The following is a 27,079-nucleotide window of genomic DNA, read 5'->3' on the forward strand; positions in this document are numbered from 1 at the left end:
TTGTGTCAGATCAGTCAGGGAAATTGTGCAGGTCATTGAAAGCAAAGTGAGGATTGAATTGGATGGCAAGGATTGGGACATGGATGGCAGAAGATGGTAAGAAGGTGCCAATTGGAAGGTGATGGTGAGGGAGGGAGGGAGGTTCCTTGGAATTATCGGATTACCCAAAGGGTTGGCTTTGTGATGTGGATTGTAACCAGTGGCTTCGGCGTCCCCAGTATTCCCGTGTAGAAAACCCCTGCTCAGAGGGAAGTTGGAGAGGGTGGGGAGCAGGAGCTGAAAGTGTACACATGGAAACTCATGTCTTTGTAGACCATCAAAGGGCAAGTGTAGGCGGCAATTTGAGAGAAGCAGCGATGGACTCATAAATCTCTCGAGGAACTATGGGGATTAAAAGAGAAACTTCTATCAACACTTGGCAGGTCTGACAGCATCCTCTGGAGAGAGAGAGAGAGAGAGAGAGAGAGAGAATGCATCAGGGCAATGTTCCTTTATTAGAGTGTAAGGAAACAGCCATGTTTAAAATAGCAGAGAAGGAGAGGGGACGTTGGGGAAATAAAAGGAATCCTGACCCCAACATCAACATTCAATCACCGATTTTTAACGTGTAGAACTCTCTCTCACCCTATTAACACCATGGGGCAACTTCATCAGAAGGAATGATAGAAATGAGGCAAAGATGGCCATTCATCCCCTTGAGCCTGTACCATGATTCAATACAATCTTGGATGGTCACGCAACTTTAGTCCTCTGTTCCTGCTATCTCTCTGCACCCCTTGATCCCTTGAGCCACAAGGGCCACATCCAACTCCCTTTTGAATAGATTTAAAATGGCCTCAATAACTTTCTGTGGGAGAGAGCACCACAAGCTCAGAACTCTCAATGTGAAGACGTTTGTCCTTATCTCAGCCCTAAACGGCTTCCCTTTCCCCTTAGACTGTGATTCCTTGTTCAGGACTTCTCCAACGTCTGGAACATTCTTCCTGCATCTACCCTGTCTTGTCCTTTCAGAATTTTACACCAGATCCCTTCTTAATCCCAGTGAGTATGACCCAAATAAACTAGTCTTCTTCACACATCAGTCCTGCCATAGGGCAGCATGGTTAGCTTAGCAGTTAGCGCAATGCTGTTACAGGGCCAGCAACCGGGTTTCAAATCAGGTGCTGTCTGGAGGGTGTTTGAACTTTCAACCGTGCCTCCGTGAGTTTCCTCCAGGGGCTCCAGTTTCCACCCACCCTGCAAACCCTATCAGGAGTTGTAGGTTAATTGGGTGTAATCGGGCAGCATGAGCTCGTGGGCCGGAAGAGCCCACGTTGCTGTACGTTTGTCTAAATTGCAGGACTATAGTGATTCAAAATGGAGTCTCACTGCCACCTTTCTAAGAACACCCACTTGGAACCACTTAACTAGAAACATATCATGAATACTCAACATCTCACTTGTCAGGAAGGCGCAACAGTGACTGCACTTCCTGAGAAGACAGAAGTGGGCCAGGCTACAGGAGGTCCATCAGAGTACCCTGGCCGGCTGCATCACAGTGTGGTGCGGTTGCTGCAGAGAAATGAAACGGAGGTCAATCCACAGGACCATATGAGTGGCAGAGAGGATCACTGGAGTCTCCCTCCCCCACCCCCACCCCACCCCCCATCAATGTGATCTACCGGGATCATTGTCTGAATAGGGCGCACAAAATCATTGAGGACCCCTTCCACTCCACACACAGCATCTTTCAGCTGCTCCCGTCAGGGAAGAGATCCAGGAGGATCAGAGCCAGCATCACCAGGCTGAGGAACAGCTTCTTCCCACGGGCAGAGAGAATGATGAAGAACCAAAGGAACTGTTCACACTCACCCTCCGGGACTCTCATACACACACAAAACAACATCTATTTATTTATTTATTTACGTCCTGTGTATGTATTGCCCGTCTGTACGTGTGTTATGTCTGGTTGTGTGTCTGCGTGTTTTGCACTGAGGACCAGAGAACGCTGCTTCATCGGGTTGTACTAGTGCAATAACACAATAAACAATAACCTACTCGAGAACAAGTCGGCTAAGGTGATAAATGCAGCTCGATAAATGATATTTAAAATAAACTGAAGTTAAAAGCCAGAAGAGACACAAAAGACTGCAGATGCTGGAATATGGAGCAGAACAAATGAAGGCTGGAGGAACTCAGTAGGTTGAGCAGCATCTGTGGAGGAGAATGCAGAGTGAACGCTTCAAGACTCGCCCCTTCATCTTGATCTAGGGCGAACCCAAATTGTCAACTGGCCCTTTCCCTCCGTACATTAAAAACTGCCAGTGCTGCCAGAGCTTCTGTAACGGTGGAGCTGCCGCTGGTGCTGATCCGAGGGGAGCGGAGACACAGTGCTCCTGTGGGGTCCAACCACCCAGTCCGACTGCCGTCTCCTCTCATACAGGCTTTGAATTGTGTTTTATTTTAAAACACTACGACCACTGAGTATAGGCTGAATGTGGCAGGACCCATTTTTGGCTGCAAATTCCAGGGAAGTGGAAGACTGGTGCAGAGCACCAGAAAATGGGGAGACCACCTCCCGTTTGAGAAGGAGAAGCAGAGGAGATGACCCTACAGGAGGGTGACCACAGCGACGGGCCAGCATCAGGCACTGATGCTCTGCTTTGGTTGAAGTGGTCAGGTCTGAACATGCAGGCAGTGGGCTGTTGGTGACTTGAGGCGAGGAACCCACATAGGCTACAGGCTGCTGGCGACTGCGGACAAAGGACTCATACCAGGCTGTGCACGGCTGGAGACTGGCTGAAGGTGCACCAGGGATCAGAACCAAGATGTGAGAGGCACCGAGGGCTTCCTGATTGAGTCGGACGTTTGGATCTGGATCTCAGGTTGCTAACAGTTCAGACTGAAGGCTAGGTGGGTGGCTGAAGAAGTGCTGGAGGTGAATCCACGGACATTCACTGACTCTGAGGGTCTCTCTTTTGCTTCTCCTCTGTCTTTAAGCGGCGCCGGGCAATTTCTGCTGATGGCGAATCTTTGTCTGCTTTACAGAAGACTAAAGAAAATTTCATGTAATATTCCACCTGGTTTATTACACGAAAATAAATGAATCTTGCGTAAATGTTGCCTGTGTTCCTCGTTTTGGTTGCTAAAGATGAAGCGCAGTCTGTTCTGCAGGCAGACCTCCCTAACCAAGTGTGTGCTACATGTGCGGCAAGAGCACGGCAATGGTTAATAAACCTCTGCCAATGAAGCAAAGCTCAGGAAGGCTTGTAACTGTCTGAAATGAGAAGCTAGGCGGACACAGAATGGACTTAGCAGGCCAGGCAGCATCCATAGAGAGTAATGGTCAGTCAACTTTTCAGGTTATAACCCTTTAATAAGACTAAAGTAAAGAAGGGGAGTGGGGTGATGAAGGGTCCCAATCAGAAGTGTTGACTGACCACTTCTACCCATGCTGAGTCCCTCCAACAGCTAATAGCTTGTTTAGCCAATAGGACAGTTGCAAAAGTGTTGCTGTTACAGAAATGCACTTGGACTGCGTTCTGTGCAGGAAATTTGCAGTCAAGAACTAAACACAGGAAATAGGCAGCAGTCTTCAAAGAATTGTTTGGTTGTTGCAAGAGCTACCAAGGAGAAATCAATGTGCTGAAAATACTGAGCACAAAGCTGGCTTTGCCCCATCAATTGAGGCAAGCTAGACACAGAGATCAGGCACCCCCAGTGGTGAACGTGAGCATGAGGCCCAGTGGTTGGAACCTATTCTCCAAAGCATCAGGCAATCAATCCAAGTTTTCATGACCATATTCTGACCACAAATGAGTCGCTGCCCTCGGGTGGGCCTCGCAAGGGAGAGGAGTGATGAGAGAGGTGGGCAGAGCTTCCTTCCTCGAGTGGACATGAACAGCCCCTGTGCACAGTTCAGGTATGTATCTGCAGCGAGGCAACAGTCAGGGGAGGCCATTCAGTCTTTGAGTTTGTGGTGGCCTTGTGTGTGACAGAATGAGCCAGTTGTCCAGGCCACAGCAACACTGGTCGCACATTCATCGGTGTTTCAACAAAGGTTTAAAGGTGTACAAAGAAGACACCCATTATGAATTTATGCAAATGGTAGCACCCTTTGATAGTCACAGGCAAAAACACAATGCTGGAGAAACTCAGCAGGACAAACTGCATACTTTATGTCATTAATATAAAGATACATAAGGAATATACAAGCCACAACAAAGCAAACTTTAAACTAGCTTTACAAACAGGGTTAAAGTTGGGAGCAAAGAGTTAACCAATTAATCAAGACCAGTAATCGAAGTAAAGTTATTACGCTGAGTTTATGAGGAGTTTTTAAATCAAGTGTTGGAAATGATATCTCTTTGATGAACCATCAATAATTCACAAAAGGCTGGGCATTGAAACCATCAGGCTTTTAATAGCTAAAGGCTGGAACACTATCAAACAACCATCCATCTCCTTGACTGATCAGTGCAAGAGGGTGGCATGCAAGAGCCTATGGGTAGGGTTGGACTCGGGAAGCGTGTCCAGTCGGTAACAGCAATCATGGTGTAACAGTGGTTTACCATGCCCAAAAAGTCCTCGTGTATCTTTATCTTTGCTGTATAAAGGACACTGTTTGATCTGCTGAGTTACTCTAGCATCGTGTTTTTACTTCAACCACGGGGATTGCAGATGTTTATGTTTTTCTTCTGATAGTCCAGGGTACCAGTTTTTTGAAAAGGAAACGCAGAGATGCTGGAGGAACTCAGCAGGTCACACAGCATCCATAGGAGGTAAAGATCTATTACCGACGATTTGGGTCTGAGCCCTTCTTCAAGGTACAAGTAAAAAGCAGGCAGGCGCCTGAATTAAAAGGCTGGGGGAGAAGGGAAGAACGGGCAGGGGGAGGAGCACAGACCATTAGGCAAAGTGATCATTCGACACAGATAGAAGGACAGGTGAGAACTGGTCTGGGGAGGGGGCGGCTCTGTGAATGCAGAACTGGAGGAAAGGAGACAGAGGGAAAGGGGAGGGGGGGAGAGAGAAAAAAAAGGAGAAATGGGCTGGGGGGGGGGGGTACCTGAGAACTTGATGTTAATGCCATCAAGGTTGGAAGGTGTGAAGTGGGTTGATTCAATTGTAAAACCTATGGCTCAGTGCAAACATTACTGGGAGCTGGAATCCACTTCATCAGCCATCAGATTCATGAATGAAAAACAGAACCATAGGCACTGGTTCACTATTTGTGCACTATTTTTATTTATTTGGGAAGGTGGTTTAATATAAATGTCTGCATTGTGATGCTGCCACAAAACAATGGATTTTGTATCTTGTTTTTTTTAATTTTTTTATTTTTCACACTATAAACCACATTGATCAAGATACATACATTTTCCTTTTCAAATATATACAGTGTCGTTTTCTACCCCCCTCCCTCTTCCCATCCCACCCTCCCTACCTCCCCCCCCCATTCATTTAAAGTTCAGAATCTAAGATACATTAAACCCGTCAAACAATGTTGTCACTCAATAAAAATAAACAAGAACTTCCACTGAGTCAGTTCTTTTCATTCTCTTCTCCTTCTGTCATTTTAGGTGGTAGATGTCCCCGGTAGGTTTTCTCTATTGTGTTTCATGTATGGCTCCCATATTTGTTCAAATATTGTAATATTATTTCTTAAATTATATGTTATTTTTTCTAATGGAATACATTTATTCATTTCTATATACCATTGTTGTATTCTCAAGTTATCTTCTAATTTCCAGGCTGACATAATATATTTTTTTGCTACAGCTAGGGCTATCCTAACAAATCTTTTTTGTGCACCATCCAAATCTTGTAACTTGTTCATGACAATAAATTCAGATTTTTTTTTAAACTAGCTTTGCAAACAGGGTTAAAATTGGAACCATAAGTTAACCAATTAATCAAGACCAATAACTGAAGTAAAGTTATTATGCTGAACACCCTGTTAAATGGTTTTTAAATCAAAACTTGGATGTCCCTAAAAGTCCTTTATCGAAAAAAGAATTCACTGTCGAAGAAGATATTGTGAATTCTTGGAGAAGTTGAAGCCTGCATTGCACTAAGGCAGCACCCCCAGATGAGAGTGAACATGTAGCTGGTGATGAATGGTGTTGTCCCCAGTTATCGACAGAACAGGATAACAAACAATAGGTGCAAGGGAGGAATTAATCCTCTGCTTTGGTTGAAGTGGTCAGCTCTGAACCAGTGGAAGGAAGAACTGGAGACATTCCTCAGTGTAGCATGATGGAATTATGTCAAACACCACTGAATTTGTTCAAAATTGTGAACAAAGCAGCTTTGGAGATAATTCCAGGTTTCACTGTTGCTGTATCATGGGCTTTGATATTCCTCAAGTACAATTCCTCAAGGCACCTGTTTGGCAGGAAGAACCAGGGCAGTTGTACTTGGTGGGGATCGCTGGACATTTTCTTCAGCTGGTCACTGCTGAGGGGAACAAAAATCGAGTCAAGTTTATTGTCACCCTATTATACAAGTACAACCCATTGAAACAGTGTTCTCTGGTATTCGGTACAAAACACGCAGAAGCACATCCAGACGTAACACACATACAGACAAACAATACATATGCAGGACAAGTACTTCGTATACATTGTATATAAATATTGTTTTGTGAATATGAGAGTCTCAGTGTGAACAGTTCCTTTGGTCGTTCAGCATTCTCACTGCCTGTGGGAAGAAGCTGTTCCTCAGCCTGGTGGTGCTGGCTCTGATACTCCTGTATCTCTTCCCCAACGGGAACAGCTAAAAGATGCTGTGTGAGGAGTGGAAGGGGTCCTCAAGAATTTTGTGTGCCCTCTTCAGTCCATGATCCCGGTAGATCAAGACAATGGGGGTGGAGAGAGACTCCAGTGATCTTCTCTGCAACTTTTATGGTCCTGTGGATTGACCTCCGATCCATTTCTCTGCAGCAACCGTACCACACTGTGATGCAGCCGGCCAGGATACTCTCGATAGCGCTCCTTGAGAAGGTTAACATGATGGTGCCCAGTAGCTTTGCCCACTTCAGTCTTCTCATGAAATGCAATCATTGTTGCAATTTCCTGACAAGTGAGGAGAGCTTGTGTGTCCACAATAGGTCACTAGTTAGTTAACTCCAAGGAACTTGGATCAGAAAGTGCAGGGACAGTGTTATTGCAGCATCTGTACAGAGAAAAACAATGTTGTTGGTCTGTGTCCCTGCATCAGAAACAATGCAAATGACTGCATTGTCTCTCAGGCAGGTTCCTGCCCAAGGCTCCACACCCACCCACCCCCCCCCCCCCTCCACCCTCCCTCATTGTTCTTTGTTGTCCTCTCACCACCCCTCTCTCCAGCTGCCTGTTCAAGCACCCACTTCCCCACCATCACCCCTCCTGAAGCCATGCACTGTCAATCCCCACTGCCGTGTCTGCCACAATTGCTTGGATGACCCAGTGACCACTCATTCCAATTCTCCATCCCATTCCCCTGCTGATATAAAATCACACACAGCTGGAGAAGCTCAGCAGGTCAAACACTATCCTTTATGTAGCAAACCCATGTACATAACCAATGTTTCAGGCTTCAGCCCTTCATCGAGGCATGAGAAAATGCTGGCAGATGACCGAACAAAAGCGTAGGAGGTGGTGGCAGTGGCAGATGATAGATGGAAAAAGGAAAGAGGGGACAGCAGCAGTGAGGGAGAAGAGGTATGGCTGGCTGGGTGAGGGGGAAGGGAGGGGAGAACTGGGAAGACAGGAAGGGTTGAGGGGAAAGAAGAGACGAGCAGGTTTAGTAGAAAGCAGAAAAGTCAATGTTAATGCCATCTGGCTGGAGGGTGCCCAGATGAAGGGTTCAGGCCCAAAACACCAGTTATGTAATTTTACCTTTGCTACATTCTGAGCTTCTTCAGCATTTTGTGTTTTTACCTCAACCATGGTGTCTACATATTTTCGAGATTTACCCTTTGCTGATATATCTATCTGTGTTCTCATGCACTGTCAGACTGAGAACACCCCCAAATTAGAGGAACATCACCTCATCTTCTGACTGGGTACCCACCAAGTGGATGGCATTAACAGCAACTTCTTCAGTTACAGTTAGCCATCTCCCCCCTCCCTCCAGATCTCCTTTCCTATAGCTCTGGCTCTGTCCCTCTCTCTTTTTCTTGTTACAAACTAACAAAATTTTGTTATGAACTAACAAAGGAACAACAATGGAAAACTCACCAGACTTTGGTAAATTCAAAATAATAGTTTTTATTAAACTATTGATAACACAACAGTACTTCCTTAACTCTAAACTTAACTAATGTCATTCCCACTATGCGCAAATGTAGGTGAGTGTGTTAAAATTTAAACCATTACAGTTTGAGCTTGAATCTGAAAAGTCCATTTTCAACTTCACCATCAAACATCTTGTGTTGCTTGAAGATTTTTAAATTGCAGTTCGGAAGCCATTATGAAGCACTTTTAAACATCATGTATTCATATCTCTTTAAACCCACGAGTCTTTTGATGAGTTGTCTTTCAGAGAGATATTCTTCACATGAGTGTTTTCACAGGTTTCCCCCTATCTTGTTAGGGTTACAGAACTGTGATTTTCACCATGATTTCTTTCTTAATCAAGAACGAAGTGGTCTTACTTACTTTAAAGCCACTTATTTTTAATATCTCCTTTGATAAGGATAATACAATATAGAACAGCATCTCTCTCTCTTTCTCTTTTTTCCCTCTCTCTTTCTTTCTCTCTCTCTTTCTCCCCCTCCCTCCAGAGACTACTCTTTCGCCCCTCTGTTTTTCACAGAATGGTCCAAAATCTTCAGTTTTCAAAATATCTCTCTGCCCTCAGTTATATGTTTCTCTGAAATCATATGATATGACACCACCACTGTTTCAGTTTCATTTCTCTAAAACAAAACTCTTCACATCCATAAAAACATCTGACCTTATCTCTGTCCAAGAGGTTTAAGTTGATATGACTCCATTAAGTCTGAGTACGTCACTCAAGGAAGAACTTGCTTAATTGAACAGCTGCCAGCAGTATGCTGTGTAAACACATCCATTACCCTGGTATCAATTAAGACCACTTCAATTCCATTAAGGTCTTGTTCTTCTGGACTTGGTGACTCAGAAATGACCTCCCTCTCTGAGTCCAATGGTCTATCTGTAAATGTGAAGTGACCTGTGTGTGACCCTGTCCACCCATAACTAACTTGACTAAGAAATATATCTATGAAATATAGTTTAACATTAAACGAAAGATTAGCCATAGCACACTCTTTCTTCCCTTTTACGCCTGTTTCCTTAACCCCCCCCCCCCCAGCTCTTCATTCAGAGAGGCAACAACCACACCACCCCCTCTCCCCCGCCCGCTACAAATTCTCACCTTTCCTCTCTCCTGGCCTCTTCTCCATATCAGATTTTCACCTCTTATCTGTTGGTTTGTCCTCCTCCCCCACCCTTTCTTGCTTTTTCCATACTTTGATGAAGGGCTCAGGCACGAGACGTCAGTGATATATCTTTACCTCTGATGCGAGACCGGCAGAGTTCCTCCAGATTTCTGTGGTTTTACTACAATTGCAGCGTCTGCAGACTTTTGTGTTTCACTGCCTATCCCCATTCCCATTTTGTGGGGAAGATGGCAGTGCAACCATTGGAAGGTTTGCTGCCCATTCTACCTTAAACAGGTTCTCTCATAAAACTGGTTCTGGATTTCCTGACCCATCTTTTTGAGCACCATACAATGACTGGCTTAATAAGCCACAGGGCAGTCAAAGATACAGCAAGGAGACAGGATCTTCAGTCTGCCTGGTCAACAATGAAACATGAAGCAACCTTATCTGTACAAGTCCTTTCCTAGTTTCCACCCAATTCCATAAACTTACCCCAAACTCTACCTCCCATCTACGCAATAGGAGCAATTTATAACGACTAATCAGTCGACTATCTCACATGTCGTTGGATATGGAGGAAAATGGACAACCCAGAGGAGAAATCCCTTGCAGTCACAGGGAGAATGTGCAAACTCCATGCAGACAGCATTGGAAGTCAGGATTATGTGCAACAGCTGCACCCGGCAAAAAAACTTGCCGGAAGGTCTGGGAAGTTCCTGCCACATTATTGTTTGATTTTGGTCTGTTCCTTCAGAGTGGATGTAGGCAGAATGCAGCAAAGGTTCCCCAGTCTGGTTCCAGGGGTGGCAAGGATGAGTTGAGGAGGCTAGAACTGTACTCTCCAGCGATTAGAGGAATAAAAGGTCTCATGGGCAGGATGGTTAGCGAGGCGGTTAGTGCCGTGCTATACAGCGCCAGCAACCTGGGTTCAAATCCGACATTCTCTGTAGGGATTTTGTACGCTCTCCCTGTGTCTGCGAGGGTTTTCTCCAGGTGCTTCAGTTTCTTCCCACCCTTCAAAATGTATATAGATTATAGGTTAATTGGGTGTAATTGGGCGGCACAGGCTCGTGGACTGGAAGGGCCTGTTACCGTGCTGTATGTCTATTAAAAAAAAGTACCAAATTCTTTTAGGGCTTGATAAGTGAATATTGTGAGTCTAGAACTGGGAGGGGGTGGGGTGGGGTCAGAATCTTAGACTAAGAGGTGGTACATTTATGACTGAGATGAGAATTTCCTTCAGGTGAATCTGTGGAATTCTTTGCTTCAGGAGCCTGTGAAGGCTCCATCGCTGAGTTGAATCCAAAGGGTAGGTGTAGGAGGGGTTATGAGGGATAAGAGGACAGTGCAGGGAACTGTCTAGGGGGAGAGATTTAGATATAATGACGATGAATGGTGGGGCAGCATTGAAGACTGCTGTTACCCGGAATTCTTAGTTCTGGAGATTGAGTGCAGAAATCTGCTTTGTTCTGAAGTCGTTGCAAACATTCCTTAGGCCTGAGCATCTCACTCTACTTCTGTCTTTCAACATAATCTATCCAATCATTGGGCATAATTCTGCCTCATGAGAAAAAATAAATAACGATGTTAACTTTGGTTTTGTGAGTTTCCAGTGCAATTAAAAATAACAAAACCATTTCCTTCCCATTGGGGTGGGGTAGTGTTTAAAAATAGCTCCTCAGTGGGGGATTACGTGGTATAGCAGTTATGAGCACCTCTGGGGTCTGCACCAGAGCCAAAATGCCTGAATTAAGCAGGTTTGTAAGGTCACAGAGAACCTTTAGTGAGAAGAAAGTGAAATGAGATGCTGTTGTGAACATTTTAAAAGGGAAAAAGTGGTAGTGCAACTTTATTTTAGCATATGTTAACACAATTGAGAGGAGGTAAATGTAACCAAAAATATCTAAAAAACATTTTACATTTAGAAAAGCTAATTTTGTAATCCTAATAATGTTTGTTTGTTTGGTCCTTTTTCAGTTATTTTTGGATTTTGATGCCAGGGGCTGCACAGGAACTGGGACCTGCTTCTGTACATGGTGTTGTTTACATGGGTTTGTCCCTTTGTCTGCATTTGGCCTCTGCACCTGCCCAATCCATGTACCTGTCTGAATGTCTAATAAACATTGTGACTGCCTCTATCATGATCTCTTCCAGCTTGTTCCCTCTCTGTGGAAACAGTTTTCCATCAGGTCTCCTTTAAATGTTTCCCCTCTCACCTTCAAGCAACACCTACTCTCTAGTTTTAGCATCTCCTCCCCTCTGCAAAAGGCTCTGACCACTCACTATATCTGTGCCCCTCATGACCCCACACAAGGTCATCCTTCAACCTAGGACACTCCGGGGTAAAAACCTATCTGGTCTCTTCTTTCCATCAGAAAAGGGGTATCGGTGCCACAAGACTCGCACCACCAGGTTCAGACTGCTCCCCCTCCACCATCAGACTTCTCAACAACAAAGTCAATCAGGGACTCGTTTAAGGACTCTGACTTGTGCACCTTATTGATATTTTTCCTCTCTGTATTGCACAGTCAGTTTGTTTACATGTGTACATTAGTTACAATTTGTTTTTGCACTACCCATTAGTGGTAATTCTGCAGTGTCCACAGGTAAAGGAATCTCAGGGTTGTACGGTATGTCATGTATGTAAATTGAAATCTGAATCTTCTCATCATTTTTGTCCTTAATTCTTAGCTCTGCCGGTTGAATGTTTTGAGTGGTTTCACTTTGAGATAAAATAGATTATTACTCATGTTTTCTTCATAAAGTACAAACTGTTAATTTTTTTAAAAAAAAAGGACAAAATGCAACAGATATGTCACAATAGTAGAATTTATCAGGAATATATTTCAACACAATGAGGTATTTGGTGCCAAAAAAATTTATGCAACATTTTGCTAGCACCAAGCCTGCATTTTCTGTGTTGATTTTTATCTTAAACCAGGGTTGTTATCCACTGCATGGAGGGATCTCTCCCTCACAGCCTGTTAATGTGCAGTGTGTTTTTATCATTAAATCTGAGCTTAATTCGACGTGGAGCCGGTGCTCAGCAGATGGAGATGAATAAACAGGTAGGCGGCACAGGTTCCCAGCATCGTGCTCAGCCTGTGACCTGCCAAACTCTTCTGAGGCAGAATGTGGTTCTGCTGCGTTCTATCCACGACCTTTTCCTTTCCAATAACTGGAGTTAAAAAGAGGAAGAAAAGCTGATGGAGTTCTGCAATGTTTTTACAGAATTAATTCAAAGTTCATGGTGGATATTTCTTAGTTTATGTGATTGTAAAATTTAAGTTCAAGTTTATTACATGTACAACCAGACTGTATACACACATACACAAAACACGCACGCACACAATACACACATACGCAAAATACACAGCACATAATAATAGCGTATATACATAGAAATCTACAGTACAGGCCCTTAGGCCCACAGGGTTGTGTTGACCTAATAACCTTATCTCACAGCTGAGGATTTCTCTACTGCATAACCCTCCATAAAGATATAATTTAATTTAAATTAATTTTAATTTAGACATACAGCCCATGAGTCTATGCCACCCAATTAACCTACAACCCCCACCCCCCCCGTATGTTTTCGAAGGATGGGAGGAAACCGGAGCCCCCAGGGAAAACCCACGCAGACACAGAGAGAATGTACAAACTCCTCACAGACAGCGCGGGATTCAAACTCTGGTCCCGATCATTGGCACTAACCACTGCACTAACAGCTTCGCCAACTGTACCACCAATTTAAAGTCAATATATTTAAATATTTTGGGATAATTTATTCAATTACAGGGTACTATTCTTACAGCCTGTGGGAAGAAGCCATTTCCCACCCTTGCTGTCGTGATTTTGATGCTTCTGCATCTCCTTCTTGATGCTAGAGAGTCAAAGATACCATGTCCTGGATTGAAAGGGTCTTCTATAATTCTTTGAGTCCTATTTAAGCAATGGTCTCTTCTAAAAATGGATGGGAATTCTGGGTTAATTGATGTATTTAGGTGGCCAGGGCTCGTGGATCGGAAGGACCTGTTACTATACTGTATGTCAAAGGGAGAGGAAAGGGTGACAGATCCCAGTGAACCTCTTGGCTGTTTTGATGATCCTCTGTACAGGCTTGCATTCCGATATTTTAAGGCTAGCAAACCACACAATGATGCAGCCAGACAGGACTCTCTCAATCAGGTTGTCAAAATGGGGGCCAGTAGCCCTTGTCCTCCTCAGTCTTCTTAGGAAGTGTAGATGCTGTTGCACCTTCCTGTCTAATGAGGAGGTGTTGTGGGTCCAGGATAGATCATCCTTAATATGCACACCACTTTGTGCTCTCCACACTTCCCACAACAGAACCATTGATGTATAATGGAGAAAAGTGCTTGCTCTTCATCCTCCTGAAGTCCACAATCATCTCCTTTATCTTATCTATGTTGAAACTCAGGTTGTTGTTCCACATTCTGCTGAAGAGCCAGTGAAATAAAGAGTAGAATTTAATTTGTGTTCAGACAATCTTCATCAGGGTACACTTCACTTTGAATTTGCAGTGTTCATCTACTGCATCTGGTGCTCCTGTTGTGGTCTCCTCTACATCGGAGAGACTGGGTGACCACTTTATTAAGCACCATGGCTCTGTCCACAGCAATAGTGTGGATCTCCCAGTGGTCACCCATTTCAACCATTCCACTGTTGAGATTTCTTTCCATGGTCTCATGCAACCAGACCGATACCACCCGTAAATTGGAGGAACAACTCCTCATCTTCTGTCTGAGCACTCTCTAACCAATAGCATTAACATCGACCTCTCTGGTTTCCATTAGACCCCCTCGCCCCATCTTTCCTCATGTCTCCTTTCTGCCAGATGTCTTTCCTTTTCTCTCTCTCTTCCCTTTTCCCTCTCTCCTTTCACAGAGCCCCAATTAATTCATACCCAATTAACAGCCTCTGTCTGTTGATCTGTACTCCACCCTTTCCATTCTTCCCTATTCCACAGCCTTTTAATACTGACGCCTGTCTTCTTTTTGCTCATACCTTTTTTTTAAAAATTTTTTTATTTTTCACACCATAAATCACATTAGCCATGATACACACTTTTTCCTTTTCACACACATATACAGTGACATTTTCTCCCCCCACCCCCCCTCCTCCCAACCCCCCCCCTCCCATCCATTTAAGGTATACAATCTAGGTTACATTAAACCAGTCAGACAATGTTGTCACTCAACAAAAATACACCAGAAATTCTACTGAGTCCATTCTTTTCTTTCCTTCTCCTTCCATCAACTTAGGTAATGATTGTCCCCGGTAGGTTTTCGCTATTGTATTTAATGTAAGGCTCCCATATTTGTTCGAATATTTCAATATTATTTCTTAAACTATATGTAATTTTTTCTAATGGAATACATTTATTCATTTCTATATACCATTATTGTATTTTCAGATTATCTTCCAATTTCCAGGTTGACATAATACATTTTTTTGCTACGGCTAGAGCTAAATTAACAAATCTTTCTTGTGCATCCTCCAAATCAATTCCAAATTCTTTGTTTTTTATGTTACTTAGGAGAAAGATCTCTGGATTCTTTGGTATATTGTTTTCTGTTATTTTATTTAATATCTGATTGAGATCTTCCCAAAATTTTTCTACTTTCTCACATGTCCAGATTGCATGAATTGTTGTTCCCATTTCTTTTTTACATCGAAAACATCTATCAGATACTGTTGGGTCCCATTTATTTAACTTTTGAGGTGTAATGTATAGTCTGTGTATCCAGTTATATTGTATCATACGTAGCCTCGTATTTATTGTATTTCTCATCGTTCCAGAACATAATTTCTCCCATGTTTCCTTTATTATCTTTATATTTAAATCTTGTTCCCATTTTTGTTTAGTTTTACCATTTGTTTCCTCATTCTCCTTTTCTTGCAGTTTAATATACATATTTGTTATAAATCTTTTGATTAACATTGTATCTGTAATCACATATTCAAGGTTACTTCCCTCTGGCAAACTCAAACTGCTTCCTAATTTATCCTTCAAGTAGGATCTCAATTGGTAATATGCCAGCGCTGTATCTCCAGTTATATTGTACTTATCTCTCATTTGTTCAAAGGATAAGAATCTACTTCCTGAAAAACAATTTTCTATTCTTTTAATCCCTTTTTTTTCCCATTCTCTAAAGGAAAGGTTATCTATTGTAAAAGGGAGTAACTTGTTTTGCGTCAATATTAGTTTTGGTAATTGATAATTTGTTTTATTTCTTTCTACATGAATCTTCTTCCAAATATTGAGGAGATGATGTAATACTGGAGAACTTCTATGTTGTACCAATTTTTCATCCCATTTATATAATATGTGTTCAGGTATCTTTTCCCCTATTTTATCTAATTCTAATCTCATCCAGTCTGGTTTTTCCCTTGTTTGATAAAAATCTGATAGGTATCTTAATTGTGCGGCTCTATAATAATTTTTAAAGTTTGGCAGTTGTAAGCCTCCTTGTTTATACCATTCTGTTAATTTATCTAGTGCTATCCTCGGTTTCCCCCCTCTCCATAAAAATTTCCTTATTATTTTCTTTAACTCCTTGAAGAATTTTTCTGTCAGTTGTATTGGCAATGCCTGAAATAAGTATAATATCCTTGGAAAAATGTTCATTTTAATACAGTTTATCCTTCCTATTAGTGCTAGTGGTAAATCTTTCCAATGCTCTAAATCATCCTGTAATTTTTTTCATTAGTGGATAATAATTGAGTTTATATAGTTGGCCGAGATTTTTGTTTATTTATACACCTAGGTATCTTATTGCCTGCATTTGCCATCTAAATGGAGATTCCTTCTTAAATTTTGAGAAATCCGCATTATTCATAGGCATTGCTTCACTTTTATTTACGTTTATCTTGTAACCCGACACTTCTCCATATTCCTTCAATTTCTTATATAATTCTTTTATTGATAGTTCTGGTTCTGTTAAGTACACTATAACATCATCCGCAAATAGACTGATTTTATATTCCTTGTCTTTTATTTTTTATTCCTTTTATATTATTATCTATTCTTATCAATTCTGCTAGTGGTTCTATAGCTAACGCAAACAATAAAGGTGATAGTGGGCATCCCTGCCGCGTTGACCTGCTTAAGTTAAATTGCTTTGATACATGTCCATTTACTGTCACTTTCGCTAACGGTCCCTTATATAATGCTTTAATCCAATTATCCGGTAAACTGAATTTTTGCAATTCTTTGAACAAATAATTCATTTCTACTCTGTCAAAGGCCTTCTCTGCGTCTAAAGCAACTGCTACTGTAGGTGCTTTATTTCCTTCTACTGCATGAATTAAGTTAATAAATTTACAAATATTGTCTGTTTTGCGTCTTTTTTTTGATAAATCCAGTTTGGTCTAAATTTACCATTTTCGGTATATGCTCTGCTAATCTGTTTGCTAATAGTTTAGCTATTATCTTATAATCTGTGTTTAGTAAAGATATTGGTCTATATGACGCTGGTGAGAGTGGATCTTTCCCTTGCTTTAGTATTACTGTAATTATTGCTGTTTTACATGAATCTGGTAAGCTTTGTGTTTCATCAATCTGGTTGATTACATCCAGGAGGGGCGGAATTAATAAGTCTTTAAATGTTTTGTAGAATTCTATTGGGAATCCATCCTCTCCTGGTGTCTTATTATTTGGTAATTTTTTTATTATCTCTTGTATTTCTACTATTCCAAATGGTTCTGTTAATTTATTGTGTTCCTCTATTTGTAGTTTTGGTAGTTCAATTTTAGTCAGAAATTCATCTATTTTCTCTTCTTTCCCTTCGTTTTCAGTTCGGTATAATTGTTCATAGAATTCTCTAAAGTTTTCCTTAATTTCTTTTCGATTATATGTAATTTGTTTGTCTTTTTTCCTTGATGCCAATACCATTTTCTTAGCTTGTTCTGTCTTAAGCTGCCATGCTAGGATTTTGTGCGTTTTTTCACCCAGTTCATAATATTTCTGTTTTGTCTTCATTATATTCTTCTCCACCTTATATGTTTGTAGTGTTTCATATTTTATTTTTTTATCCGCCAATTCTCTTCTTTTAGTTGTATCTTCCTTCATTGCTAATTTTTTTTCTATATTTACTATTTCCCTTTCCAACTGCTCTGTTTCCTGATTATAGTCCTTCTTCATCTTGGTTACATAACTTATTATTTGCCCTCTAATGAATGCTTTCATTGCATCCCATAGTATAAACTTATCTTCCACTGATTCCGTATTTATTTCAAAATACATTTTTATTTGTTTTTCAATAAATTCTCTAAAATCCTGCCTTTCAAGTAACATGGGGTTTAATCTCCATCTATACATTCTTGGAGGGATGTCCTCTAGCTTTACTGTCAATATTAAGGGTGAATGGTCCGATAATATTCTAGCTTTATATTCTGTTTTTCTTACTCTATCTTGCATACTAGCTGATAACAAAAATAGGTCTATTCTTGAGTATGTTTTATGTCTAGCCGAGTAATATGAATATTCCTTTTCTTTTGGGTGTTGTTTCCTCCATATATCCAAAAGTTGCATTTCTTCCATTGGTTTAATTATAAATTTGGTTACTTTGTTCTTTCTGTTAATTTTTTTCCCAGTTTTATCCATATTTGAATCCAAATTCAGCTTGAAATCCCCTCCTATTAATATGTTCCCTTGCGTATTAGCTACCTTCAAAAAGATATCTTGCATAAACTTTTGATCTTCTTCGTTAGGTGAATATACATTGAGTAGATTCCAAAACTCCGAATATATCTGACATTTTATCATTACATATCTCCCTGCTGGATCTATTATTTCCTCTTCTATTTTAAATGGCACATTTTTACTAATTAATATAGCCACTCCTCTTGCTTTTGAATTATACGATGCTGCTGTTACATGTCCTACCCAATCTCTCTTTAATTTCTTGTGCTCCAATTCAGTTAAGTGTGTTTCTTGCACAAATGCTATATCAATTTTTTCAGTAAATTTAGCAGTTTCTTCCTTTTAATTTGGTTATGTATTCCATTAATATTTAAAGTCATATAGTTCAATGTAGCCATTTTATACTTTGTTTATCTTCCCTTTCCGTTTTTCCATCATTACCTTTCCTCCTTTTCCATTTCTGTTTTCTTATTTTAAACCCTTTATAAGACAACATTCCTAAAACATCAAACATTTTCCTTATTCTCCTATTTAAAACTTCTTTAGCCCCAATCTCCCCTTCCCCTCCTGAGTTGTCCTTTATCCCTTGTCGGACAACCACATCTCCCCTCTCCATTTGGGTTTGCGAATTCACTCGCAAGCGTCAACTGATTTTGCAGTGACCACAACTCCTCCCCACCCAGCCCCCCAGAAAAGATTTCACTTTTCATATGTAACAAAGGTCACTCTTTTAGTTCCCTCCTTATTCCCTCTATTCCATTTCCTTCCCTTATTAATTCTTGTCTATACTATCTATATTTTCCTCTAAATACGGATACATTCACGTATGCACATTATACATATACACTCTTATAACTCTTTACCCACATACATATCAATCGTGATCATTTTTACTCTCATTACACGTCTTCATCCCTCAGTCTATTTTGTAATTGTTCTGCAAATTTTCGTGCTTCTTCTGGATCCGAGAATAGTCTGTTTTGTTGTCCTGGAATAAATATTTTCAATACCGCTGGATGCTTTAGTATAAATTTATACCCTTTCTTCCATAAAATCGCCTTTGCTGTATTGAACTCCTTTCTCTTCTTTAGGAGTTCAAAACTTATATCTGGATAAATGAAGATTTTTTGCCCTTTGTACTCCAGTGGCTTCTTGCCCTCTCTTACTTTTTCCATTGTCTTCTCCAGTACCTTTTCTCTTGTAGTATATCTTAGGAATTTTACTAAAATAGATCTTGGTTTTTGTTGTGGTTGTGGTTTAAAGGCCAATGCTCTATGTGCCCTTTCTATTTCCATTTCTTGCTGTAGTTCTGGACATCCTAGGATCCTAGGGATCCAATCTTTTATAAACTCTCTCATATTCTTGCCTTCTTCATCTTCCTTAAGGCCCACTATCTTTATGTTATTTCTTTTGTTATAATTTTCCATTATATCTATTTTCTGAGCTAACAGTTCTTGTGTCTCTATAACTTTTTTATTAGATTCCTCTAATTTCTTTTTTAAGTCCTCTACCTCCATTTCTACTGCTACTGCCCGCTCTTCCATCTTGTCCATTTTCTTTCCCATTTCTGTTAAGGTCATATCTATTTTATTCATTTTCTCTTCTGTGTTGTTTATTCTTCTTCTTAAATCATTAAATTCCTGTGTTTGCCATTCTTTAAATGACTCCATGTATTCTTTAATAAGAGAAAGTATATCCTTTATCTTGCCTTTCCCTTCTTCTTCTATTTCACTGTACTCTTCCTCTTCCTCTTCTTCTTCCTCTGGGTTGGCCATCTGTTGTTTCTTTGTTGCCCTTTTCTTCTCTTCTTTCTTGTTTTCATTGTCTTCTGTGTTCTCTTCTTGCTACAGGTGTTCTGCAGCTGTCGTTGCCGGCTGTGGAGATCGACTCCCCAGCTGGTCACCCCTCCCGTCGGTGTGTTTTTTTTCATGCGCACCGCGCACTTTTACTCGGCTCAGCGAGCCATTTTTGTAGTCCAATTTCTACCGACCTGAGGGAGCGGGTTTCTCTCTCCACTGCGTGCCTCTTCGAACAGGTAAGGCCTTCTCCTTCTTCCTCCGTTGTCTTCTCTTCCTCTCTTCTTACCGTTGATTTCGATTTTTCTTTTTTTGTCGCCATCTTCTTTCCACCTTTATACTCACTTTTCTTTAACTTTTATTTCTGTGCCTTTGTGTTTTCCTTTGTTTTTTCCGACTTTTCTGGAGAGGGCTGGAGTTCACCGTCCGGCCACTACTCCATCACGTGACTCCCCCTTTTTTGCTCATACCTTGAGGAGCAGCTCACACCAGAAATGTTGGTAACATATCTTTACCCCCTACAGATGCTGTGACACTGGTTGAGTTTCTCCAGCATTTCTGTATTTCAGATTCAGATTTCAGATTTGTCGTCAGATACATACATGACTTCACATACAACCCTGAGCTGCTTCTTCCTGCAGGCCAGGCAGAATTACCACTTATTGGTAGTGCAAAATAAAAAAACACAGCGTACACATGTAAACAAATAAAGAAATGTAAGCAGATAATGAAATGTAAATCAAACTGACTGTGCAATATGGAGAGAATTAAAAACATCCATAAAGTGCACAAGTACGAGTTCTGATTGAGTTTGTTGTTGAAGGGTCTGATGGTGGAGCTGTTCCTGAACCTGTTGGCACCTCTACCTCTTTCCTGATGGCAGCAGCAAAAATAGAGTGTGTACTGGATGGTGTGGATCCTTGATAACTGTTGCTGCTGCTCTCCGATGGCAGCGTTTTTCTCTAGATGTTCTCGAAGGTGGGGAGGGTTTTGCCTGTGATGTCCTGGGCTGTGTCCACTACCTTTTGCAGGGCTTTATGCTCAGGGGTATTGGTGTCCCCGTACCAGACTGTGACGCAGCCAGTCAGTACACTTTCCACCACACCTCTGTAGAAATTTGCCAGAGTTTTTAACAGGATTCCACAATTCTTGCAATTTCTGGGAATTATACAAATCTGTCAACGTCACACACACCATGACGGGGTCCACACAGTGCCTTTAAACCCCTTTAAAAAAGGTGCCGCATCTTGAAAAGGAAAGTATGTGTGAAATCTTTTGTTTTTAATTTTGAAAGGTTAACAGCCTGAAAATCCAATCTGTAGGCTTTGTCATGATGCTGTCAAGCACGAGTGATGTGCTGTCGGATTCTGGGATGTGTCTCACTGCACCCAGACAGAATGAGCTCAGGGCTGCTCGACTAATCTTGGGCAGGATGCACACTGGATACAATCCCCATCAGTGCAAACTGTTCAAAGCTCAGCACCGGATCACTCTGATGGTTTCACTCGGTGAACTTGCTGTGAAAAGACTGTTTCTGTTACTTATGTTCAAAGATGTGTGTTGCATAAGCCCCTTTCACACTGGCGTCCCACTAAATTGGCTGTTCAGTGTCCCGGGATAGGAATGGCATTTTTGCAGTTCACACTTGACAACAGGGACACTGCATGTGTTCACACTTGCAAGGAGCCATCCCCGGGGATAGGACTGTTCCACCTTCTTCCGGTGATGTCATGATGCATCGAGCGATGGTGGATCTACCCTCAATTCTGATCAATGTATTATGATCTTACATTTAAACAAAATTAATCATAACATAATTCAGCCCCTATGGTTGTTGTGTGATTAAGTCATATAGCTAACAATAAACAGCAATAACAGACAATTTTTAAAAGTGGGGGGAAAGTTGGTAGGCAATAGCACACAATATAGAAATACCGTGGGGAAAAGCAATGGCAGATTTGTCCTCCCAGAATGCCGTGCAGCTGAGAAAGGGCTGTATGCATGGAGTGCTCATGGTTTGGTGTGGGGGGGGGGTATATGTCACATGTCACACGGCATTCTGGGACGTCAGGTCCGCCATTGCTTTTCCCTCAAAGTCTTTATAAATTGTGTGCTATTGCGCTACCATCTTTCCCATGATGTTTAAAAATTGTTCACTATTACTATTTATTTCCCCCCTCACTCTCCCACTGTGACTTTCCCACGGCAAAGTTTACTTTATACTTTCATTTTAATCTTTTTCCTTCACGTTCCTGCACTCACGCAAAAACTTGGGTCATTTCTATCCCAGAATGCAACGCCGGCATTTGTAGATGCTGGGGATTGTACTAGGGGTCGAGGCCATCAATCCCCGGTGTAAGATAACATCATTTGCAAGTGTGAAAGGGGCTGCAGAGTAAAACCTGGGCTGGGAGAAAGAGGGAGATAACCAAGGTTCATTCTGCTCCCACATAACTCGGATCCAGACATTTGCAATCAATCACTTCTGAGCTGGTATTATTTGAATGTTCTTGCTCAGCAGAGCATCCTCTATAATGTATCCTGCCCCATCTTACATGCACCACAAAACTTCCTTTCCTGGCCTCCTCCTCTCAGTCCTCCCCCCAACTTGTCTCCCTGTCCTGTCCCCCCAAATTGTTCTCCCAACCCGTCCACCCCGTCCTGTCACCCCCATCCCCACCCCTGTCCCATCCTCCCCCGTCTGCCCCCCCCACCATCTTATGTCCGTGAGAAAGAGATGTTTTTGATTTGTACTTACTGATGAAAGACCCAGTTGCCTTTGTATTTAATGAAGGATGTTAATGTATTGGTAGCAGTTCAGCGATTAACACTTGGAATAAATAGCATGACAAGACTATTACTTGGAATGAGCATGTGATCCTCTGAGGAAAGGTTGGACTTGCAAGGCTGACACCCACTCAGAAGTGTGCAAGGGGACGACTGAACCCTGAATGGTAAAGAGGTGTCTTGGCAGGTCTATGTGGAACGGGGCCGGATTTACGTCGTGGTGAGAAGAGCAAATGCTACAGGCCCCATAATTTCAAGGGCCCCTGCGTTTATGTTCTATGAATTGTGAGAAACATTTTCGTTTTCATCTTTGTGCAGTGGCTATGAGAAATCACACTAATTGTCTGTGTTAATAACCCCGATTAAATTTAAGGTTAGTGATCTTAGCCGATTACTACCTTTAATTGGGGTAATTATCACAGTCTCTTGGTGTGTTGTAATTTGTGCAGCATCAGTGGTTATGAGAAACCACACTGATCGTCTGTGTTAATAACTCCCAATTAAATGTGGTCATTGTCTAAAACCGCTAACCTTAAATTTAATCGTGGTTATTAACACGGACTATCCCCAGCAGCTCAATGAGGGAGCAATGGCCGTCTTGGTTATCCATAATTCCCCCACGCAGCTGGAACCGCTTTGCCAGGGTCAGTGCCAGGGAAACGCAGAGCATGGAGGATTATGGGTAATAAAGATGGCAATTGATCCCACATGCCACCAACTGCCACCGTAAGTTTTGTTTTAACAGGGAGAGGTCGCATCGCCCAGACCCATCCTTCTGGGCAGGGAGAGGTCGCGTCCCCCATCCTGCTGGGCAGGGAGAGGTTGTGTCCCCAATCCTGTTGGGTGGGGAGAGGTCGCCTCCCCTTTCAAGGGGAGGGGAGTAATTTCAGTTTAAGAGCTTCTCCCCTCACAGCGCATGCACCAGCTGGCACTATTTAGGGCCCCTTTAAACTATTTGCTACAAACTCGTGATACCTTAGTCTGGCCCTGCGTGTGGGAGGGTTGATAGGAAGGAATAAGTAACCAATGTTTTGGGCCCTTCACCTGAAGGAGGGCCTAGGCCCAAAACGTTGTGAGCCCTTTCATTCCTGTCGATGTTGCGTGACCTGCTGAGTTTCTCTGGCGCTTAGTGTTTTGCATCCGACCCCAGCATCTGCAGACTTTCTTGTTAACACAAAAGGGTCACACGTTTTAGACAGACATGGAGTCAAATTATTTCTCTGAGAGGTTTTGTTAGTCATTGGAACTCTGTTCCTCAGAGAACAGCAGAGTCAGAGCAGGGAAGGGAGACTTAGACAGGTCCTTGATAAGCAAGGAGTGAAAGGTCCGGGAAGAGAGAGCAGTGAAAGGGCAAGGTTATCATCAGATCCACTGCAGCAGGACAGATTCAGGTTCTGTGGCCTGCTCCTGATCCCAATTCAAAATGTTTGTCTGCAAAAAAGCTAAAGATCCTAACCACTAACTTCTTAGTCCAGATAAATATCCCCTTCGGCCCTTCTCCAGTACACTGTGGCACAGACTGATGGTGGACTGGAGAAAGTTTGTCAGAGCTGCAGATGCAGCGAGCGCCGTGAGCCTTCCATCTGCCCTCTGTGTCCTGTAGGGTAACAGATAAGCATTTAAAGAACAAAGGTCTCCCTCAGACCAAATGTGGTTGGCTTTCTGAGGAAAAGTATGCCAGATCAAGTTGTGGGCGATGCATTGGCCTCTACATTTTGTTGATAAGATTGTGAGAAGCTGGTATCATCAGGTGACAGGGGCAAACATTCTTAAGAGGGTGTTCCCTAAAGCAAGGAGGGAAGAGCAAATTTACAGCCACGCAATGTATGAGAGATCGAAAAGCTCCATCTGATAAACAGTGAAAGCAGCTCCTGAGCCAATCGTCTGTAGCCTAGTGCATTGTACACATCTGGGCTTGGCCATTAATGCAAATTTATAAGGCAGGATCACTATCACGTGGACCCTGAGGGACAACAACTATCCCCAATGAGTAGCCATTTTGAACCAGTGCATTTCACCCCCACCCTGAGAGCCACAGCACATTTAACTGGGGCCATGGGCTGAAACCATTGAAAAATTTTAATGTAGTTGGTAGGGGAGGGGGGGGCCATAAACTGTGAGTGAAGTCCTCAGGGGGCAATAGCCAATAAAGTGGTTGAGAATGGCTGGTTGACAACACAAGACGAGTTTGGAAATCTGCAGCCTCTCCTCTTGGTTACTTGTCCTCTCGCACTCAACCTTCTTTTGAAGCCCTTAACTGTGACTGTGACTATTTATTACCTTTCTATCTTTTATACTTATTATCTCTGTCCACACTGGGGTAACTTATCGCATAATTATTGAAGTTGGGTTTGTTTTTACAAAAGAACCTGTTTGCAGCAAGTAAGAATTTTGGAAGCGGAACACCGTTACAGCTCCAGTGACTGGGACTGGGGTTCGAATCTATCTGTGTCTGTAAGGAGTTAGTACGTATTCCGCGTGACTGACTGTGCGGCTTTCCTCCAGGCACTCTGGTTTCCTCCTGCCCTTCAAGATGTACGGGGTTGGAAGGTTAATCAGTCACATTGGGTGTATGTGGGCAGCGTGGGCTTGTGTGTCAGGAGGGCCTGCTTTTGTTCTGTATCTCAGTGATCTTCAAACTGCCCCTCCAAACTCACATTCCACCTTAAGTATTCCCTTTGCCATAGGTGGTCTGTGATGAGTAAGGGATTGCTTAAGGTGGAATGCGAGTGTTTTAATCGTCCCTTACTGACTCGTTATGTGCACGGTTTCAGAACTCCAATGACAATTTTTCTCAAGCAAAATATTTCTGTAACAATTGGGTCTAGAGCAGTGGTTCTCAACCTTCCCTTCCCACTCACATCTCACCTTAAACAATCCCTTACTCATCACAGAGCACCGATGGCCTAGCGAATACTTAAAGTGGGATGTGAATGGAAAGAAAAGGTTGAAAACCACTGCTCTAAGTTAAAGGTACAGAGTACTTATGTGTATGACAATTATTTCATTATCATTGTTGCTCCACTGTGGTAACGTAGGTTGAAAGCTTATTCCCTACAACAGTGATCATATCGGTGTCTAAAATGGTGTAGGCCTTTATCATTGAGTTGATCCATAATCAGAGAAGGCTCTGGGGTGAATCCAAAAGTAATTTTTATCTTATCTCTCTATTCTGAGGCAAGAATTTAAATGGATACATTTGACAGACATAATTTGCTAAATTCAGTGAAGAAAGATAATTCCAAATAACTTGCTCCTGCCCACTTCAAATGTGCGTCCCACCTTTCCCTTCTGATTGTTAATCAAGGCTGTCTCCCTTTGCCTCATGTGATATCTGGAAGTTGTGGCAATTTTAATAAATATTGCAGCTTATACTTGAGGGGAGATTGGAAACATTTCAGCTCCTGATGAGCTCTAATTGCAGCCACGTGCGTTTTCACACGCACTGTGTGAGGAGATTGGTCTTAGCCTTGAGGTAGGGAAGTCCCCTTTCTCTCTGCGACACCCATGACTGCACTGAGAGGAAAATGCTGACAAATGAAGCAACTCGTGCTTGAACCCTTGCAACAATGGTTAGAGGTTCTCAATCAATTCCAAATTCAAGTCACCGGCATAGGCTCAGAATGACCGCTTCTCTGCCCGTATTGGAGTGAAGTGAACACTAAAGAGGGATGAGCACCCCTTCACTTTCTGTTCTGAAGTTGGGGGCACCGAGATGAGTCACAGCCTGGTGATGGAACACATGGTGATTACCTTTACTGTTAATACCCAGGAGAACAGAAGATTTACAGTAACAAGGGTAGGAGCCAGCAATCTGAAATAGTGAATCATGCAATGTGATAACATGTTTCAAAGGAAGGATCGTTATTGAAAAATTGAATGCGTTACAGGAATGAATATAAAGTAGTTCAAATTTTCTGTTACTCGATACATCATCGAGATGCTGCCACTTCCTTTTCCATCTTTAACCAGCCTGAAGAGTTCCGATTTTGTTTATGAACAAAACCCATTGATTTGTGTGGCACCCTAATTTTCAGACAGATATTTAGAAAGACTAATCATTAGTGAATCTTTGTTTTTGCGATTGGAGACCCTCATGTATCGGAGAACTTTTCAAACAAAGCAGTCTTTTCAGCCCTTCCTCTCATGCTTCTGGGTAAGTGCTTCAGATTGTGAATAATGTATCTGATCTTAATTTGTCATAGAGTTGCTTGTAATGGATCACCAGCTATAACTTGATTTCTCATTTTCAGTATCAGAATTGAAACCAAAACCTGGTAAATTTTTCTTATGTTGAAAAGTATAAAAATACATTTTCACAATTAGAAATTCTTTGATCAAAAAGCCTTGACTTTTCAGCCAACTAACATGTCGAATGTAATTCAGTTACAGTTATGAACACAGATTCTCATGGAATATTTCCGTTTCGTAGAGATTTGTGTGAAAAAAAGATGTACATTTCTT

The 27,079-nt window shown here is 42.0% G+C and overlaps 1 protein-coding gene across 5 annotated transcripts in view; it reads left to right on the forward strand.

Annotated features, from left to right (window-relative positions):
* LOC138754179 (methylcytosine dioxygenase TET3-like) overlaps positions 1 to 27,079 on the forward strand; it is a 204,041-nt gene that overhangs the window by 66,988 nt on the left and 109,974 nt on the right. The window contains exon 1 of one of the 5 annotated variants that reach the window (XM_069918065.1): positions 26,407 to 26,771. The exons of 3 other annotated variants lie outside the window; for them this stretch is intronic. In XM_069918065.1, the coding sequence (XP_069774166.1) occupies positions 26,712 to 26,771 (60 nt within the window). In that variant the 5' untranslated portion in view covers positions 26,407 to 26,711. Of the gene's footprint in view, positions 1 to 26,406; positions 26,772 to 27,079 lie in introns of those variants that run through there. One more of the 5 variants, XM_069918068.1, reaches the window with a different exon arrangement.

The sequence above is a fragment of the Narcine bancroftii genome, chromosome 2 (genome assembly GCF_036971445.1).
Source record: "Narcine bancroftii isolate sNarBan1 chromosome 2, sNarBan1.hap1, whole genome shotgun sequence".
In the NCBI taxonomy this organism is placed as follows: Eukaryota; Metazoa; Chordata; class Chondrichthyes; order Torpediniformes; family Narcinidae; genus Narcine; species Narcine bancroftii.